This window comes from Lontra canadensis, unplaced genomic scaffold (assembly GCF_010015895.1).
Source record: "Lontra canadensis isolate GAN:19392208 unplaced genomic scaffold, GSC_riverotter_1.0 scaffold14, whole genome shotgun sequence".
In the NCBI taxonomy this organism is placed as follows: domain Eukaryota; kingdom Metazoa; phylum Chordata; class Mammalia; order Carnivora; family Mustelidae; genus Lontra; species Lontra canadensis.
In genome coordinates, this window is record NW_022631008.1 from 24,051,009 (window position 1) to 24,071,816 (window position 20,808).

The 20,808-nt window shown below is 40.0% G+C and overlaps 1 protein-coding gene across 2 annotated transcripts in view; it reads left to right on the plus strand.

Moving 5' to 3' along the window:
- SOBP (sine oculis binding protein homolog) overlaps nucleotides 1-20,808 on the plus strand; it is a 159,380-nt gene that overhangs the window by 14,542 nt on the left and 124,030 nt on the right. For both annotated transcript variants that reach the window (XM_032858249.1, XM_032858251.1), the window contains exon 3: nucleotides 1,087-1,272. In XM_032858249.1, the coding sequence (XP_032714140.1) occupies nucleotides 1,087-1,272 (186 nt within the window). The remainder of the gene's footprint in view (nucleotides 1-1,086; nucleotides 1,273-20,808) is intronic.

The following is a 20,808-nucleotide window of genomic DNA, read 5'->3' on the forward strand; positions in this document are numbered from 1 at the left end:
TATGGATGCTAAATTTATGGACCTAAATTCGGAGTGAGAGTTTGATTGTCAAAAAAAGGAGTATGGAAAGGAGCAGTCCATTTGGTGAACTTCAATAAAGCATGGGTAAAATTCATCGTGCACCATCACTGGCAATTTGATCAGTATTTGCACTGCATTCAAAATCTGTTGGCATAAACTACCTGTTCGTGCATTTTATTTCCAGTCTCTAAGATAGCATTTTTTCCTTCTTATATGCCAAGCAACAAAATGTAAATGAGCTGTCCTGCAGGCATGTGGAATTGAACGCACGTAACAAATTTCATGTTAAGCCCGCTATGAAATTGTACACATCATGTTACAGGGATAGTATCATCAATTTTACTGTAAATGAAAAATGCAAGTCATGAGTTTATATTCTATAAACTAATAGCTCGTGTAATACTTGGTCTAGGTAATAATCTTTGCCTCTGGGGAACATGGAGAGAGTGCCAGGATATGCTACTAGAGGGAAAAAGTTGTTTTCCATGGTTGAATTTTTTTTTTAAATGATTCACATGCAAGGATAAAATTCACAAAGTTCAGATCATTGTAAGTTTTCTTTATTTTCATTTTTGTTAATAGTTAATGGATACTAATGTTTACCCTGTGAAACAAGTTTTCTTTCTAATAATCTGCTCCTTTCTTATGGGTTCTTTTGGTTATATTATGACCAAACTTTTTAATACAGTGGGATCTAGTGATAGGACTGGATGGGGCATGTTTTTAGCTGGTAGCCGGAGGGTGATGCTAGATGTGACTTTGTACCCGGAAAAGGTTAATTGCCTCTCAGGTTTCTATGGGTTTTCCCAGTGCTAAAATGCATCACCAGGATGCAGTTGAGGTACTAGTTATCATAATGGAGCAAAATGGTAAAGGATCCCCCTCAAAATTTAGGGTTAACAAAACTGAAAAGGTACAGGATAGTCTGTGGAGTTCTGGTAAAGTGTTTAAAGATCTGCAAGGAAAAGTTGGTTTTGTTACATGGCCATTTGACTTGAGAAAATGTGATCACAAGGAAAACAAGCCCTTTTGTAATAGTAAATGTGATCTTTTTTTCTTTTACAGAAAATTCTTTGCCAAAACCCAAATTACCCGAGGACAGTGTTATTTCACCATACAATATAAGCACAGGCTATTCTGGGCTTGCCACAGGAAACGGACTCAGTGACTCACCTGCAGGGTCCAAGGATCATGGCAATGTGCCCATTATTGTACCTTTAATTCCTCCACCTTTCATAAAGCCACCAGCAGGTAAGTCATTACTGGGGTTTCCAATGAGAACAATTCCTAGAAAGTTATAATTACCTTATAAAGAATTATTAAATGCCCAAGGTACCTTTGGAAAAGACTGTTTTTAGGAGCTTTATAGACAAGACACGTTCGTGCATGTGTTATTTAAAGTAGCATTCATTACTCTGTTAGGCAAACTCAGGCCAAGTCCCCAATCTACTTTCAACTGAATGAATTTTTCCTACCACTGGCTACAAAAAAGTAATTTTCCTCCTCTGAAATCATCTGTTAAAAATTAAAAAAGAAAGGATGAAATAATTTTATGTACGGACTGACTGAACCATGTGGTGGCATTGTGAGGGGTTGGGTCTCCTGAGCGGGCTGCCCTTCTTAGAAATAACCTAGATTATCCATCTCCGTCACAGAGTTCTTTCTAATCCCTGGAAAACTGTCTTTGAGAGCTTTAAAGAAAAATGGATGTCTGGATTTCACTTGCATGCAAACGTAATCAGTTTTTTAATATTTCCAGATCAGATGGCGTGTGTATAAAGGTACAAGGCAATGAGTTAAGCATTATGTGATAGCACAAGCTATGTTACAAATGTGCTCCATACGGAAAGAGAAGTTCAGTGATACTGTATCTGGCTTGCTGTGAAATGCTGAAGTTACGCTAGAATGCTTAATTGCTACAGTGGTTATTTTTCTGTATATTGAGCTGAACAATGATAAATAGTAAGTTTTGATGGCAGTACTCACTATAACTTACTGAAGGGAAATAACTTGTATTTTTGGGGGGGTTCGGGGGGGGAGATAAGTGTGTGGTTATGTTTTCATAAACAGTGAAGGTATTTGTAGATATAAATTCCTGGGCTTGTATTATAGATGTATTTACACCATATTCTGAGAGTTACTAACATTTTTCTTCATAGTGTGGGTACATTCCCTTGCTTAGTCTACTACATTTTAGTAGTAAAAAGTGTCCTTTCGTATCGAAGTCCTCGAGAGAGAATGTCATTAAAATCCATTTACCTATCAAAATCACTTGAGATTGTGTTTGCCTGCTAGTTTCTAATGTAATATGTGTATCACATAGTTTGCCTTTTTAATGCCCCTATTTTCCTTTGGTTGATTGTTTTCTGATGCAGAGGGACCCAGGTGTATCTCCGAAGGACCAAAGACATAACTTTGCACAGGCCACTGGGAAGGGGCGGGGTGACTACTTTTGTAAATGTAGATAGAGTTCATATTCCAGTGAGTGTCCAGTGGCTTGGATGCGTGGTAATGATAAATGGGAACATTAGGGCAGTGTGTCTAGGTCGAAAGGACACTGGCCTCCGATTTAGACAAGTTGGGCTTAAATCTAGGCTTTATCACTTACCAGCTCTGTGGACACGGACACATTATATAAGCTCTCTCCTCCTCAGTTTCTCCATCTGTAAAATGGGGATCACAGTTTCATCTCACAGGATTGTCACGGCTGTGAGAGGAGAAAATATATGTAAAGCACCTAGCAAAGTGCCCATGACACTAAAGCTGTTCCGTAAACACCATTCTTCTTCTTCTTTTTTTTTTTTTAAGTCCTTAGTCTGTCCCAGAATTATCATGCACATAATTTGTGCATAAAAAGGTGTGTATCCAAATGCAAATTCCCCTCTAAGATTTATTTGAGCAAAGCAAACAGCTTTAGAAATTAGCATAGCTGAGGCTAACATGAGCTTGGCATGCCAAAAAACCTGCCCTGGAGTTTCCTGCTGAGCCAGCCACGTGGAATTCAAGCACACAGCTCCCATTTAACTCTAATTCCACATCAGATCAGGAAAAAAATATGCAAAGGGATACAGGCCAAAGATTGAGCCTTGGAAGTCTTAGACATAGGAACTCGGAGGAATTAGAAGCCAGAAGTAACTCAACACCAGTGGTTTTATGCTGTCTTCATGCAACCCCAAAGCACTCATCTGTTGAAAACAAAATGTAGGGAAGGACGTGTTTAATTTTCTGTATCTGCTCTAAACCTTGGCTCTGTGCTTCTCCAAGGTTCTATATGACAAGACCAAGATACAGAAAGGATCTCTGCTTTCAAGGAGGTTTCTCCATTAATCCCTACACAGAAACATGGACAGGAGAGATGAATTTTGATTCAGTCACATTATCTAGTGCAGGGGTCTGCAGACGTTTCCTACAAAGGGCCAGATAGTGTTTTAGGCTCTGGGCTGTGCTGTCTCTACCAGAACTACTGAACTCTGCTGTTGTAGATAGTACATAAACAAATGGGTGTAGCTGTGTTCTAATAAAATATCATTTACAAAAAAGGCAGGAAGGAGAGTCTGGCCCAACAACCAGAGGTTGCTGATTTTTGCACTAGGGTAAGATTGGCAAAAGTTTCAGGATTGAGTTTCTGAGAGTCAGGCTATGAGCTTTGCCAAGGTGCTCTGTATAATATCATAAGGGACAGCAACATGGATAGGAAGATGGTGGGGTTTTCAGGGTATGTGGTGAGTTTTGGCACATAGTAGGTGCTCCAGTAATGTTTGTTGAAAACTGACTGAATGGTTGATAGTCAAATTCCTACTGCACATACATCACCAGTATGGGCCACTCTGTTGTTGAGAAAATGCTAGTATCTTGGCTGGATTAGTCCCAACCTGTCAGAGTTTGACTATAGCTTTATGACAGTGATGTGTATAATTATCCATGGATAAGTAAGGCCCACAGATTACCTAAAAACTTTCATCTAATTAATCACTTCACTTTCTCCTTCTGTTAAAACTTTTGCCAGGGTTGTTATTCAGGGTAACTGAGTTGAGGCACATTCTCTATCAATGTTATAGCTATATGTAGGTTAACACTGGCATTCCTAAGGGAAACTAATAAATGGTACAATGGCTAGAAGTAAAAGGCCCCTCGATAATCAGCCCCTGAATAATTTAGAACTGACTATATCATGCAACTGTCCACCTCTCGGGATGGGGAAGACAGGGAGCATATGTATGTTTTGGATTCCTGGAAAGAAAATAACTGTTAGCATTTAAATTATTCCCGTTCTGCCATAAACTGGCCATGTGACAATACCAGTAATAATAATACCTTATGTCTGTATTAAATCCTTTATAGTTCATGAAGCGCACTCACATTCATTTTTTGATGTGATTTGATCTTCACAGTGACTCTGGGAAATAGTGTACTAGATATAGCTAAATAAAAAAAATAAAGGTCACATAGGTTAAATGGCTTTCTCAAGGTCAGGTGGCTTCTAAGTACTTGAGCCAAGACTAATCCAATGTCTTCTGACTCCTGATTCAATATTCCTTTTAATATAAAGTTGCTTTTCCAGCGTATTTGTACAAAACTTGCTTAGACTGCATCAGAATAAGAGTCCTTACTAGTTTGCTACTTCAGACCCCCCAGTGACAGGTACACAGTCATTTTTTCAAGTCCCCACCTTCTGGAGACTTGATGCGTTCTCTGAACCTGAGGATCTGTGGTTCTGTGAACTGAGATGACCTAGCAGGACTAAAACCCCAGCTTGGTTTTGAAGGGCTCACCATCATGAGGCAAGTCACTGCTCCTCTGAGGTACCAGAGGGTTCCATCGGGTTGGGCACCGGTTCCAGAGCATGTTTCATGGGCTTGGGCGGGCTCAGATTGGATCCCATCCATGTTTGGCAGCCAGTGGGCCCAGTGGAATACTTGGGATGGGGAACGTGGTGACACCACACTTGCTTGGATTTCTCCTCTCCTTTTGCACAGCTGCATCCAGAAGTGTGGGTGTACCTTATTTGTGGGCCTGGGGAATTGCTTTTCTCCTCCTGCTCCCCCCCTTCTCTTCAGAGAAGGAGAGCTCCCTGGGCTTTGGTGATTACCACAAGCATTGTCCCTGCTTTGGCCACACATGTTTGTGTACAGTTTTGTCTGATTTCCAAGGCTAAGCTGCCCTTCCCCCGTCAGGGACAGAATTTGGCCCTCAATGTAGGGTTTGTGACATCACAGTCGTTACTATGGTAATAGACTTGTTATAAACACAGGATAATAGCCCTGATTTTCCTTTTTTTTTTTTCTCCAAGCACTGAAGGGAATCACCATGATCCTTAAATAAGACTAAGACTTCTCTGCAGACTAGCAAGTGGACAGAATAAGGCTTTGCCATATAGAGACGCCATTAAAAAAACAAAAAAACAAAAAAACACACACACACAAAAAAACAAGAAAAACTGTTAAAAGAATAAGAGAATAATAGAAAGTACTGACCACCTTTTTCTTTTTATGCAAATGTTCCTTTATCCTTTTAGTGCGAATGAATATGAAAGCCTCCTTCTCTGCTAATTTTAAAAATCACAGCGTGAGCCTAGTCTGAAGTGTCAGAATATATATCAGCAAGAGTTTTGAAAGATAACTCGGGTTAATTATATCGTGACCTTGCTGAAATTCTTCTCATATTAGAGATTTTAATACAGGCTTCAGCCCTTCAGGACTTCCTTGGAAGAGGGTTGTGCCAGAAAAGGACTCTGAGCACAGTCTGTAAAGGCCGAGCTGGAGTGAGTCTCCATCCAAATATTTAGGCCGACCCCGCTCCGCCGCTGGTGTGACTACTGAAGTCAAGCCGTTTGAAATGGATTTTAAATACAGATTTTTTTTACAAACACTTTATATTGATCTTCCCTGCTTTCCATATGTAAAGGTCCACTGACCAGACGTTCGTCCTGTACAGTGGTTGGTCAGGCTTGATGCTGCCTATCCTGCCTACTTCTGGTTAGAGCTGCTGACTGGACTTGAACCAGGATTTTTCTCTAGTCTCAGACTTGCTGCATGACATTTTGCTCCCAAGAATTAAAAAAAAAAAAGAAAAAAAAATCAATGAAACTCTTGTTGTAATTATTTTTTGTTCACGAGGAAAAGATGAAATGCAGCAACTTTTCCTAGTGAAAGTCACGCTGAGCTCTGCTGCAGAAAACACCGCGTATCTAGGAAATGACATTTTAAATCTGAGTCTTTTGACAGGCTTCCCTAGAGGCGTATAACTTGCCTATCACAAGTCCAGAATCCCTCTAAGTCCCAGAATACTATAAAATGAAATTAAATGTACAAAAAGGAGGGAATCTATTTCTCTGGATGCATTTATATGGCAGTTTTGAATAAAATGGTGTTTTGTTTTTTTTTTCCTACCTCAAATGGTAAGTGACCATATTCTTCTTCCTCGCTACCCATGGGAGAGGTGAAAGACAGGGTCTGTCCCCATGGCATACACAGGTTTATGTGGAGGGACATGAGATCAAGCTCCTAAGAGCCTGATTCCCTACGTGCAGGAGCGTCTTGACTTTCTTTGAAAACAATGACCATTTCCTGTCTTCTAGGATGGTTTGCTTTCAGTGAGCTTTCCAAATTTGTGTTCAGTCATAGTCATGGAAATATGATATATTTTTTCAGGCAAATCTTAGAATTCTTAAGGGGATATAAGAACTGGGCTCTAAGGAACAATTAGCTTAACTGAGAATATGGAAACATTCACGTGATCTGCTAAACCCTATGTATATAAGTGAGTAACCCACAGTTAATAAGCATGTTACTTTTTGGCTCTTAAAATTCTTACATGGAGTTATACTTGCAGAGAAGTAGGAATCAGAATGTGGTTTGCATTATGATCATTATTTATTTTATCTGTTACTCAATATTCTTGGGGCTTGCATATGAATGATGTATTCCAAATAGCCATTGAGAAAACAGGATTTAATCAAAATTGCTCTGCCATTTATTTATTTATCCAACTTTTAAAATATGATTATTAAATAAAATGACCTAGAGTTAATGGGATTTGGATGATTTACTATTTATGTAGCAGATAGATTTCTCAAAAAAAAAAAAAAGATGTTCACTGAACCCTCAGGTTTGGGGAATTTTCCAATTCACTTAGAAAAAGGACAGGAGGAATATGGTGTATGGCAGGAATAGGAATAGTTAATAATCGTAATGATAGAATCTCATCCTAGCGAATATTTTTTGAGCACTTATTATGGGCCAGACATTGTGCTAATAGATTATTATCTCATTTAATTTCTAGAACAACTCTGTGTGGATGCTATTTTTAACCTTGTTTTACAGAGGAGGAAACTGAGACCCAGAGCATCTTGCCTGAGGTCACACAGGTAATAAGTGGCAGAACTGACATTTGAACTTAGGGATGATGTCCCCTTAAGCCATATTTGTAGCCCTGGATTATCCAAAAACCTGTGTCAGTCAATTATGTGTTTACTGAATGTGCTTCACATTATGCTAGATAATACAAATGTGTACGTCATCATCCTTGACCACCGGGAAGTTACAGTGTACTTGGTATAATCAAAACATCGTTCCACTTTGGCTTTGGAAGGAGTTTTAGCAGCATTTGGTGGAGCTTGGTGGCAGCGAAAGGGCAAAATGGAGTAGCAGAAGGTCTATAGGGAGATAATCAGGAACTGTTATATTTACACAGTTGAGGAGAAATGACATCTAAAACATAATGTAGGCCAGAAGACAGTCATTCAGAGTTCAAGGTGGTTAACGAAAGATACAAAATGAAGTCTCAAAATCTTACCTACTATGATATGGGCCTTATTTTATTTTATTTTATTTTATTTTATTTTTTAATAAAATTGAGGGTTCTTAAAAAGGTGGAACTCAAATTTCAGTATGTTCATTCTCTCCTTCTCTCTTTTTTTTTTTTTTGTAGTGACAATCTATCACCATACAAAATTATTACAGTATTATTGGCTGTATTCCCAGTGCTATACTTCTCATCCCCATGCTGATTTATTTTAGAACTAAAAATTTGTACCTATTAACCCCCTTCACCAATTTTGCTCATCCTCTGCTCCCCTCCCCTCTGGCAACCCCTAGTTTGTTCTTTATATTTATGAGTCTGTTTCATTGTTGTTGTTTGTTTGTTCATTTTTTTCTTTTAGGTTCCATATACAAGTGAAATCGTTTGGTATTTATCTTTCTCTGTCTGAGTTATTTCACTTAGCACGATACCCTTATGTTGTTGTGAAATGGCACGCTATCATTCTTTTTTATGGCTGAGTAATATTCCATTGTGTATGTTCAGACATTCTTAATACCAAATCAAAATATGTGTGTGTGTTTTAAAAATTTATTTATTTTAGAGAGAGAGAGAGAAAGAGTGAAAGAGAGAGTGATGAGTTGATGGGGCTTCCATTTATATGGCGAGAGACGGGAAGAAACACATTGTGCCAGTAGGATGGAGTTGGTCCCTAAGAATGGCTGAGAACATGGGCTTGGAAGTCAGACTGGGTCTGAGGCCAGTGTTGCCTTTTCTATCTATCATATTGGTTGGCTAATATTTATTGAGTAAATACTATGCTTTATGACCTGGGGCAGATGACCATCTGTGTGACCATCTGTCTGATCCTCGGTGTTTGCCTTGTTTGAATAAAAGATAGTACCTAGTACAAAAAAGCGGGGGGCAAGAGGGAGAGGGAGAGGGAGAGAAAGAATCTCAAGTAGACTCTCTGCTGAGCACAGAGCCCAACACGTGGCTTGATCTTGTGACCCTGAGATCATGACATTAAGCTGAAATCAAGAGTCAGACACTTAACTGACTGAGCCACCAAGGCATCTCTCAAATGTGTGGTTTGAATGGTAGCGTGATGTGGTGGAAAGACTACCAGAGCAAAAATCAGGAAACCTGGGTTGTGAATGCCAGCTCTGCTTTTTACTGGCCGTGTAAATAAGATAAGTCACTTTACTTCTCTGTGCCTCAGTTTCCTTGTCTTAATAATGATGTACTTAGCTTAGGTAATCTGTAATTACTTTAATTTTTAAAATCTTGATTTTATGACTTGTATGGTGAATTTACCACCTGATTTTGTGATTTGAGTCTATTTTAATATACTGTAATATGTATTTGTTAGTTGACTGAACATATTTAAAGAAAACTCACCTCTATGTGTAATTATGGCAGCCAAAAAAAAGTCTGATGGAAAATTTATGCCACTTAGACAACGATCAGCTAATTATTAATTTTTTACTCTGGAAGAGTGATTGAAATAATAGATTTAAGTTTTAGAAAAACTGCTGGAAAAAATTTGAATTGTGAGTAAATGAAAAGATTATATCACCCATATGTCATTAGGCCTAATAATTTTGATGTTACACATAAGTAATGATTACTGGAAGTAATTCCCAGAATTTCTGCAAAAGAGAAGTCATGCTATGTTCAATTTAACTTATCAAAACAGGCACAAGAAGGAATAGAAAACTTGAGTAGTCCTACATCTATTAAGGAAATTAAACTGGTGCCTGGTTGGCTCAGTCGGTTAAGCATCTGACTCTTGATTTTGGTTCAGGTCATGATGTCAGGATCTTGAGATCAAGCCCTGCATTGGACTCCACGCTCAGTATGAAGTCTGCTTGAGATTTTCTCTCTTCTTCTACCCTCTCCCTGCTCATGTGCTCTCTTGCTCTCTCTAAATAAGTAAAATCTTAAAAAAAAAATCATTAGATCCTTTTTACAAAGAATATTCTAGGTACAGGTAGCTTCAGTGGTAGATAATACCAAAAATTTAAGGAAAAAAAGAAAACCAAATGTAGAGAAACTCTTCTAGAGAATAGAAAAAACAAAACAAAAAACCCACTTTCACTCATTTTATAATCCCAGCATGACTTTGATCCCATGACATGACAAGGGCATTAGAAGTAAGGAAAATGATAATTTAATGTAATTGAATTACATTAAGATGGAAAACTTCTGTTCATCATGAACACTTATTCAAAAACCCTCAAAAAAAATCATAGCAAACAAAATCCAGTGATGTATACTAAAAGATAATACATCATGACTAATTTGAATTCTTTTCTGGGAATGCAAGGTTGATTTAAGCTTAAGAAATCCATCAATATGCTTAACTACATTAACAGAATAAAATAAAACCTCAAACAATATTCTCAATAGATGCAGAAAACATAATTTGATAAAAATTTAACACAATAATAAAAACTCTAAGCAAAATATGAACAGAATGGATCTTCCATAAAATGACAAAAATTATCCACAAAAAACCTACAGCAAATATCATACTTAATTGTGAGATATTGGAAGTTTTCCTTGAGATCAAGAATGAGATAAAGATGACCCCTATCACCACTTCTATTTAATTTTGTACTGGAGTTCATAGATAATGTAATACGGCAAGAAAAAGAAACTAAAAATACAAGATTTGAAATGTAAAAATGGCATTTTGTTTACAACCATCCCTTTTCCATCAATGTACAGGTGAACTATTATAATTTATGAGTACATTTATCAAAGTCTCTAAACATAGGCAGTACTCCCAAATCCATTATATCTCTATATAGCAGCTACAAATGTAGTAAAAAACAAAATTTAAAAATACCAGTTAAAATAGCATTAAACCATGAAAAACCCAGGGTAAAAAAAAAAAATCTAACAAAATATATGCAAGATTGTTATATAGGAAACTATAAATATTGCCGAGAGAAATCAAAGAAGACCTAAATCAGTGGAGGGACACACCATGTTTATGGATTGATGAATAATATTCTAAAAGGACAGATTCTTCCTAAATTGATCTATATATTCAATTCTGATAAAAATCCCAGCATAAAATTTTGTGGAAATTAAAAACCTGCATCTTGAATTTATATGGAGATGCAAAGGGGCAAAATTAGCTGGGACAATCTTGAAGAAAAAAATAAAAGGAAGACTTATACTACTAGATCCCAACAGTCATTGTAATACCTAGAATAATTAATTCATAATTAAATAAGTTTATGTTATTATCAGTGTTAGTTGTACTGTTGTTATTGTCCTTCTTTGGAACATACTTTAAGCCTCATCTGTGTTTGAGGCATAAGAGAGAAAAGAACACTTTGTGTTTCTCATGTTAATTCTCTTTTGACTTAAAATATACATGTAAAAGTGCATAAAATATACACTTATCTTTTTCCACAAGTAATGATCCTTGTCCACACACAACTTTCCATTCAAGAGGTAACCACTTTTATGGCCATCTTTGCCTTATTTCCTTCTACAGTTTTAACACCAGCAGAGGCTCCCCACTAGTAATATAGTTTATTATTTGCCCATTTTTGGACTTCAGATAAATGAAATTCTGGAAGCCAGCTTCCAAAATGGCCCTAATGATCCTGGTCTCCTGGTAATTTCTTTCTACATTGAATCAGGGCTGGTTTATGTGACTAACTTCTGGGGCTGTCATAAAAGGTTATTGTAGTTTTTGCCTAGTTCTCTCAGATTGTTCATTTTTGAGGGAACATGAGGAAACTCAAGCAGCCCTGTGGAGGGGCTCATGTGGACAGGAAGGGGTCTCCCACCAACAGCCAGCACCAGCTTGCCAGCCTTGTGGTTGAGCTGCCTTAGAAGTGGGTCCCGCAGCCCAATTCAAGCCTTCAGATGACTGCAGCCCCAAGAGACATTGGATGTAAGTTCATGAACAACTCTGAGCCAGAATTGCTCTAAACTACTCCTAAATATCTAACTCACAGACCCCGTGAGCAATAATAAATGATTTCTGTTGTATTAAAAAGAGACAATGAAATAATGATAAAAGGATACACATATAAATCACTGCAGTGGAGTTCAGAAACAAATATGAACAGATTCTGGATTTATGACAAATATATTCATCAGCTTGGGTTACCATAACTAAATACAACCAAAGTTTATTTTCTCACAATTCTGGAGAATGCAAGTCCAAGATCAACAACATTAGGCTTGGTATCTGTTAAAAACTCTGTGGTTACAATCAGTTACCTTCTCTGTGTTCTCATGTGGCAGAGAGATATAGCAACTCTATGCTGTCTCTTCTCAGAAGGACACGAGTCCCATTAGATAAGGACCCTACCCTCATGTACATTATTGCAGGAAAAGATCCTTGTCTCAAAAAATCTTGAGTCCTTTACTTGGAGACTTAGAGTTTGAAAAAAAGTTTTGTTTTTTTTTTTATTTTAACTCTTCCTGATTTAGTTAACTATATCCTAGAATATAATTTCAGCATTTCCCCCATCTCTAGTCTGTTTATAGACTAATCAAAATCAACTGTTTAAATCAACTATTTAAAATCTCCTCATTCTTTATTATTAAGGCATTATCATCTACTTACATGAAATATATCACAGCGAGACCTGAAAGTTAAGATGCAGGTATAAGACATAAATATCTCCCCGAGTGGTCTACTTGAGAACAGCTTTTGATACGATGTAAGTAGAGAGAAATGAAGTGGTACCGGGTGAGTAACAAAAATAGGATATTCAATACTTTACCCCAGTGGTTGCTTTGCCTCCCAGGGGATAGTTGGGAATAGCTGAAGATATTTTGATTGCTACAGCTGGGAGAGAGGAAGTTACTGGCATAAAGGAGTAGAGGCCAGACATGGCACTAAACTTCCTACAATGCAGGGGACAGCCCCACAACAAGGAATTATCTGTCTGACAATATTAATAGCACCATGGTTGAGAAAGTAGACTCTACAGTGATGATAGCTCTGTGTATGGGACACCTCTTGAGCCTGTCTCTGGATCCCCTTGGTCCCACCTCTTAGTCCAGTGATTGCGGTGGTCCTTTGACAGCTTAGGCCTGTGCATTCTGAAAGGGCCTTGCCTCACACTTATGGCATATGTCTGTAGCTTCCTGCTGTGGGGCTTCTCTGATATGACAGCGTGGGCATTATGGAAATCCTTTTGGCACATACACTCAGGCAAACCAGGAGTGTAGAGGAATGAACACACTGGGTCAGTGGGGCATGAGAGTTGGTGAATAAACTCTTCCTTCTTTTGTCCCCTGGGCAAATAGCTAGGAAATGTATTTCATGTACTCCAAAGAATGTTTTTTATGATTGAACACCACTTTCCATTGGTTATACCTCATTGTATTGGCTCTTCTTCCTCCCCAGGTTCTTTTCCTGTGCCCCTCATTCTTACTTCCTGGAATCACATGCCCAATAAGCCACCTGCATGCAAATCCGTGTCTCAGAGTCTGTTTTCTGGGAAACTCGTGATAAAATATCATGCATGTGGAGGTCCACAGTGAAAGATCAGGCATCAATAGAAAATTTTATGGACATTCATGTTGTCTCCCTTTAAAGTGAGGCATAAATATATAATAAAGGAGTAAAAATAAACTACCAGATTTATGGTGGTGCAAATACTGGAGAGCTCAGAAAGGGCTACTTCTAAAGTTATACCATCAGTCAAAGAATTTTCCAAGCCTTTTGTGGAAATGGCAAGGGACAACAATGGTGGCCATACAGAAGGGTAAAAAGGGAAGAAATTAAGTCAGGACTTCAAGAAAAAAAGAAAAAGAAAAAGAATATCCTCTGGCTGCCCTCCTTTAAATGAATCTTGTTATTTTGACATATTTAGACTCCTAAAATTTTAGTTAGAAGGGACCTCAGGGATGATCTAGTTAAATTTTCTCTTTTACAGATGAGGAAATGAAGCTGAGAGGCTAAACAACCTTCTCAAGGTCACCAAGTTGCATTAATGGCAGAGCCAGGGCCAGAACTCACTTCTGAACTGGGGACACCGTCTAAACATGGATTCTAAGTCACATAGCCCTGATCCCTGACATAGCCTGCAACTAGGGGTATGACCTAGTTAGGATTCCAGAAAACCCTGTCCCTAGGTCAACAAGGTGCTAAGATGCTAACAGGAAATAAGAGGAAGTGTCAGCTGTATTTTCCTTTGCTTGTAGAGGGTGGATGTATTTCTGGGATTAGCCTAGACCCAACTGAACTGTTTGCTATTACTTATTTGAGGGTATAAATAAAGTTTGGTTAAGAGAGAAGTGATGGTGAAGTTGGTAATTCTTGTTATTCTAGGGACATTCCCAATGCTGACTTCTCAAAGTTTCTGTTAAATTGAGAAGACTTAGTTCATGGACTTGGCCAAGGCAAGTGGAAATAACGATCACATTCTGTTCTGGGGCTTTTCACTGGTGTTTCCCACTAAAGCAACTTTGTTCTGAGTGATTACCGAAGATGGTGTCTTTGGCTTTCTCCCCTATCCCCACCCTCACCCCCACCTTGGGCATCCAACCACCCAAGGTGCACCTTGTAAGGATTCTGCTTTTCCTGCCGCTTATGCTGAGGTCCAAAGTCAGACATTTCATTCTAGTGAACCAGACATGGTCCTTGTCTTAACTGGCTCTCAGTCTGCTGGAGGAGACAGACATTAAAAAGAAATCTCAGTCCCATCTGGTGATGATCAAGTCCAGAGTGTTGCATGATCTGACCAGGTTTGGGGTCAAGAAAGGCCTCATTAGGATGAGGTTTAAAGTAAGAGAATGAAAGGGCGGTAGGACTGAATTAGGCGATGATTTTGAGGTTGTGGATGAGGAAGCAGCACATGGAAAGGCTCAGAGAAGAGTGAGAACCTCAAAGAAAGTAGAACAAGCCAGAGCCCAGAGAGTGGACAAACTGAGAGGCTGGTCTGCTCATTGAGGTCATGCTGAGGTAGTCCAAGTTCTTCTTGAGGGCAGTGGATGCCACTGAAGTGTTTTGAGCAGGTGAAAGCAGTGATCAGACTTGGGTTTCAGAGGACTTTCTCATATCCTGAGTGGAGGGAATGAACTGGACAGGAATGAGAGAGAAGGCTTCCTTTAGGATAGGCCAGAGGTGTTGGTGACTTCACTGGAATGGACAGCGGTAAACTCCATAAAGATGGGCATCTAGAACAGTTCCTGGTACATAATTAGACTTGGCAAATATTTATTTATTTATTGAATGAATTGATGAATGCATGCATGAATTGAATGAATGTGGGTATATTATAAAAATATTTAGGAGGAGCTGGTGAATAATCAGAAAGTGGGAGGTGGGAAGGACAGAAGAAGTAGGAAAGATGCCAGATTTCTGCTTGCAGGTAGCTACATAGATGGTAGGGGTAAAATCGGAGTGGGGAAACACAGGAAAGGGGCAGGTAATGGGGAGGGGGGGTGTGCAGCTTTGGACATGATGGGTTTAGATTCTGGGAGGTAGTTGGAAATAATATCTCAGGAGAGGTAGCTATGTTGATTTGGAACTCTTCGCCTTCTGAATGCTAACTGGAGTCACAGGAGTACACAGCCAAAGTGGACCAAAGGGAGTATGAAGAGAGAAGAAAAGACTCTGAAAGATTTCCTTTTGGTGTGGCCGTCCTCCACCTTTACTATAGCCGGACACCTCTGGCATGTGATATCTCATGCCAAAACATTCCCGAGTGGGGATCACCATGGGACACCTTCAGAGATGTTCCTTAACCATTCGTTGCTCTCATTCAAGAAATCTCAATGAATAGTTCAAGATGGAAAGGTGAAGAGGAAAGTAAATTATTGTTGGCAGTGTTCCAGTAGGTTCATCTTGGTTCTTTTAAGAGATTTATTTGAGTGAAGTTCTTCCTACTATTCGACCTACTGAACTTGAACTTCAACCTACTCTTCAACCTATTGCACTCAGGTGTCCCTTTGACACCCAGTCTCTAATTCATAAATTTACCTCCCCTTGAATGGCAATCTTGGCACTGTATGCTGCTTGCCTGGACTGCCCCTAATGCCAAGAGGTGGGACTTGGCCTGCTAATCAGTCACGATGCGGCTGCTTATGCTCCCCACCCCCCCACCCCCCAGGGGGGCTGTTTATATCCCTCTCTGTCGTCACCAGAAATACCTGGCTTTTGTGACCTCTGGGTGGTGATAGAGCCATGGGAGCAGGGCTGGCTTTTCCATGGTCATTTTCTATTTCACCTTGACATTTTACACTGGGGACAGCCATAGGAAGCTCCTTGAGGGCTGGGATCTTATCTTTTTTGTAAATAGGAGGTGATGGGAGTGCTTTTCTTGTTCTGGCTTCCTATGTAGAGCAGCTTGACCCCTTAGTCCTAAAATGGTGCCATTTGTATTTCTTTGGAGATGATGCCCCTCTCTGTGGAGCAGGGGTTTGGAATTTCTTTTCCATCAGTGATGGATTTGCTGGTGCATACATTTTGACCTTGCTCCCTAATCACGTGCATCTATTGGCTAGGTGCTGGGGCTCAAGGAGTGGACCTCAGCCATGTAGGAGAGAGGTCCAGTGGAGAGCAAACCCATGATTGCGGTATCATTGTCCCAAGGCATTTGGCTTGGACACAGGGTCAGATGCAGGGCTCAGGAATGGGGGACAGGATTTTACTTGAGCTCTTTGTCCATGGCAACCACCTGGTCGACATGAATTATTCAGTGTGTTAAGAGCAATATTGTTCTCCCATTGCCTTATTATTCATTTCTGCTATTTTTTTCTGTAGGACTTTGCAGGAAAAGGGTTGCCTTCTTTGTATGGAGTGCATGGAGCAGATACCACAGGACTTTGTGAACCATGGATGTCTTTGTTCTGTCTGGTGGTATTTCGTGAGGACCAGTAGGTGCTGGTCAGCCCACCTAGCACTGGCCACATGGCTTCAGGCTTTGTCTTTTTGCCCAGTGTGGACAAAGCTCCTGGCAATGGAGGACCCATTTCTGGGCAAAAGAGAGATTTGCCTGATAATTGATGACCCATGTGGAAGTGCTCATGTTTCAGTGCTAATGGAGGGTAATAGAGCAGCACATCCAGGGGAGGCTTCCTTAGAAGCTCAGTCTTGTGGATTCTCTGTCCATGGTCAGATTGGTGAAATATAGCATTCTATCTCCCTCTTTTAGGATTCCTAGTTATACACTGGTGGAACCAAAAAAGCTTACGGTAAAGGGCCTATTATTTAACTTTGTTTAGCCCAATGTTTTCATATGTGTTTAACCATGGAAGCCTTTTTAATAATAACATGCATTTAAGTGTCTCTTGGGATTAGTATTCTGTAGAATGTGCTTTGGGTAATGTCGCATGGAGGTTTTCTTGACTCTTAAGTTCTACCATCTTCCTTTCTTATTCCACTTTCTTGGGGTGATTATGTAGGAAAGACCGACTCTCCATAGTGAGTACTGAGACGTGGAGGTGAGATGCTTCAGGAGACTCAGGGGTCCCTTCAGTGGTAAATCAGGGAAATTATGGGGAGAAATTCCAGTTAATGCCGAGGATCTTTATACACATGTGCTAAGTAGTGTCTTGTTGGAGAATCCAAGTTCAGAATGGTATTCAAGAGAGAATTACTGTCTTGAGGCTTATGGGATCTCTTGTTCTATTTTCCTTCTTTGTTTGAATGTTGGGAAAATAAATGAGGAAGGGACCCTGAAAGTAAAGCAAATTCACTCTTTGACTTTGACTACATAGCCCATTTTCTCAAAGAACTCTTTGGACTTTTCCCCGGTCTTTTTTTTTAAGAAATATATTTTTTTAAGATTTTATTTTTATTTATTTGTGTGTGTGTGAGAGAGAGAGAGAGAGAGAGAGAAAGCGAGCATACAGGCAGGCAGAGTGGCAGGCAAAAGCAGAGGGAGAAGCAGGTTTCCTGCCGAGCAAGGAGCCCGATGTGGGACTCGATCCCAGGACACTGGGATCATGACCTGAGCCAAAGGCAGCTGCTTACCTGACTGAGCCACCCAGGCATCCCTTCCCTGGTCTTTTTTGACAAGAAACACAGAGAGGTGAACTGATGAAGGCAATTGGTTAAGTCTTTTCATTTCTACTGTCACTCTGTAGGTTCCAAGCTTCATCTCCTTCCCTCTCTATCCGTCCATCTGTCCGTCCATCCATGTGTCCATTTATTTATTCAACATAGTTTAAGCCCTGCTGTGTGCTAGGCACTGAACACACAGAGGCAAAGGAGACTTGGAGCCTGCTGCCTTGTTGCTTACTGAGGCTCCCAGATGCAGAACGAGGTTCCAGTCTTTCTGAATTCCGATCCAGCCTGCTGGAGTAACATTGTTTGGCATGTCTCTGATCCTGTCATCTTCCACGAGGAAACATTCAGGAGCTCCCCATTACCTGTGGAATAAGGGTGAGCCCCTTCCATTGCCTTGCCAAATATCCTTCAAGGGGTTCCTTGTTCAGGCCCCAGTCTGATCTACTTTTCTCTTCTTGCAATCCTGGTGAATGGGGCAACTTCAGGACTCCTTGCCACCCTTGAGCCCCATGCCCTGGCTCCTGCTTTCCTTCTGTCTTTTCCCTTCTCCTCTCGAACGTTCTCCCCCTCCAGACCCCACTCAAAAGCTGTACTTTCTGGGCTTCTAACAGGTTTTTGAACCTTTCTCTTACCACATTCTGCCTGTCATATAATGAGGCACACAGTTTTCTTTCTGTTCTTGGGAACGGGGCTGTGTCTTATTCAACTGGTTGTTCTTGACTAGTTGTCTAGAGCAGAGACCAGCATGTAGATGTTTAATTCATTCTGGAGTCACATGTTTTACATACATACACACACATTTCTGCACATATATATGTATCATATATATATACAAAATTAAAAATAGGCTAGGAACATTCCATTAGAATTTTAAAAACTAAATTCTGTAATTTTGCTGTCATTTTATGTACGGTGTGCTCATTCCTTTTACTTACTGGAACGAAATTTTAGTTTTTGTAGAGAGATTTTGATTTTATTTTATTTTGAGGATTTTATTTGCTTCAGAGAGAGAATGAGCAACAGAGAGCACAAGCTTGAGGGAGGGGCAAAGGGAAAGGGAAGAGCAGACGCCCCCCTGCCACCACCCCTTGAGCAGGGAGCCCAACTCGGAACTCAATTCCAGGACCTTGGGATCATGACCTGAGCTGAAGGCAGATGCTTAACTGACTGAGCCACCCAGGTGCCCAAGATTTCGATTTTATTTTGGGGTTAAGAACCACTCTATTTAGAGGGGCATGGACCATTTAAATTCTTGAAATCACCTCAGCCGAAAACATGAAAAAAATTCTTGGGGTGCCTGAGTGGCTTAGTTATTAAGTGTCTGCCTTTGGCTCAGGTCATGATCCCAGGGTCCTGGGATTGAGCCACGCATCCGGCTCCCTACTCAGCAGGAAGCCTGCTTTCCCTCTTCCACTCCCCCTGCTGTGTTCCTGCTCTTGTTGTTTCTCTCTCTGTCAAATAAATAAATAAAATCTTTAAAAAAATAATAAATAATTCTTGAAGTCAGTTCAAATGGCTTTATTTCCAAAGGAAAAAAATAGGGGTAATTTTTGGTATTATGAAGAATCATAGTTGTATGGAACCTCTATCATTTCATTGTACCTAGCCTTTTTAAAAAAAGATTTTATTTGTTTATTTGAGAGAGAATGAGAGAGAGAGAGAGAGAGCATGAGAGGGGAGAGGGTCAGAGGGAGAAGCAGATTCCCTGCTGAGCAGGGAGCCCAGTGCGGGACTCAATTCCTGGACTCTGGGATCACGACCTGAGCTGAAGGCAGTTGCTTAACCAACTGAGCAACCCAAGCGCCCCTGTACCTAGCCTTTTAATGGGAAATAAGTCCAATAAAATTGTATTCATTCAGACTCTATTATTTGGCAATTTTTAATAGTTGTTACCAAGGTGGCAGAGATTTTCGGTTGTTACTATGATACTTTTTAAAAGAGCAAACTTCTCAGGCACTTAGGAAGATCCACCCATGTGTAGCTAGTTGATGTAATAATTACCAAGAATTCCCATCTATTAATTACAGAACATCTGGCAGTACAGTGATATATTTGGTAACACCTTGTCAACTATTAATTCAAGTTAAGTAATTTTTAAAAAGAATAACTGTAAGTGAAGCTTTTATTAAATTAATGGCTTTACTCTTAAATAGTCTGAGTTAGTGAAATTTAACCAATTAACTGGGTTGCTATTTGTAGTCAAAGATAGTGGTTCTGCAGATGTCATCCATGGGGAGGGGGTATGTGACTGAGGAAACCGGAGCCTGGTTGTCCGGACCTCTCCAGAGTGCATACGGGTGACCTGGGTGTGATTGAGGAAACCGGAGCCTGGTCATCCGGGCCTCTCCAGAGTGCATACGGGTGACCCGGATGTGATTGAGGAAACCGGAGTCTGGTCATCCAGCCTCTCCAGAATGTATACAGCTGGCCTTTCCCTTTTCTTGCAGCTCTAGTTGCTGGTAATCCTAAGGCAGGTTCGTTTACATGTAGGATGTGGCTGCTTCTCTTATCATTTCATTCTCACTGCAGCTATGGTTAGGGTGGGCATTACTGTCCCTTGAGTCACTGTGGGTCACTCAACTAGAGTGCTGTACAACTGGAAGTTGCAGTATTAGTACTCTCACTTAAGTCCTCTGTCTCTGGTTCCTGGTACTCCATCACATCGTCTTTCAAATAATAGCGACTGAGGTTTGCAAAGCAGCGTGTGTTACCTCATTCACTCAAACAAACAAACAAACAAACAAACAAAAACAGAAAGTAATTCACCCCCTTGAGGTGGTGTTAAGTGGATCTGCCTGTTGCTTTTCTTTTCCAGAGGTCCCTGTCTATAAGCTATTCCTCCCACCTCCTTCAACTCCTACTTTTTAATATTCTCATCTAAAAGGCAGTGTGGAGATAGAGCTGCTATTGTATGCTCAGATAGTATTTTTTCCTGTCTACTCTTTGCTTGGTTGGCCTCAGCTTTCTCTATCTGTATGTCCAGGGCTAGACTTTAGCAAAGCAGTGAGTGACCACAGGCTTCTCATACC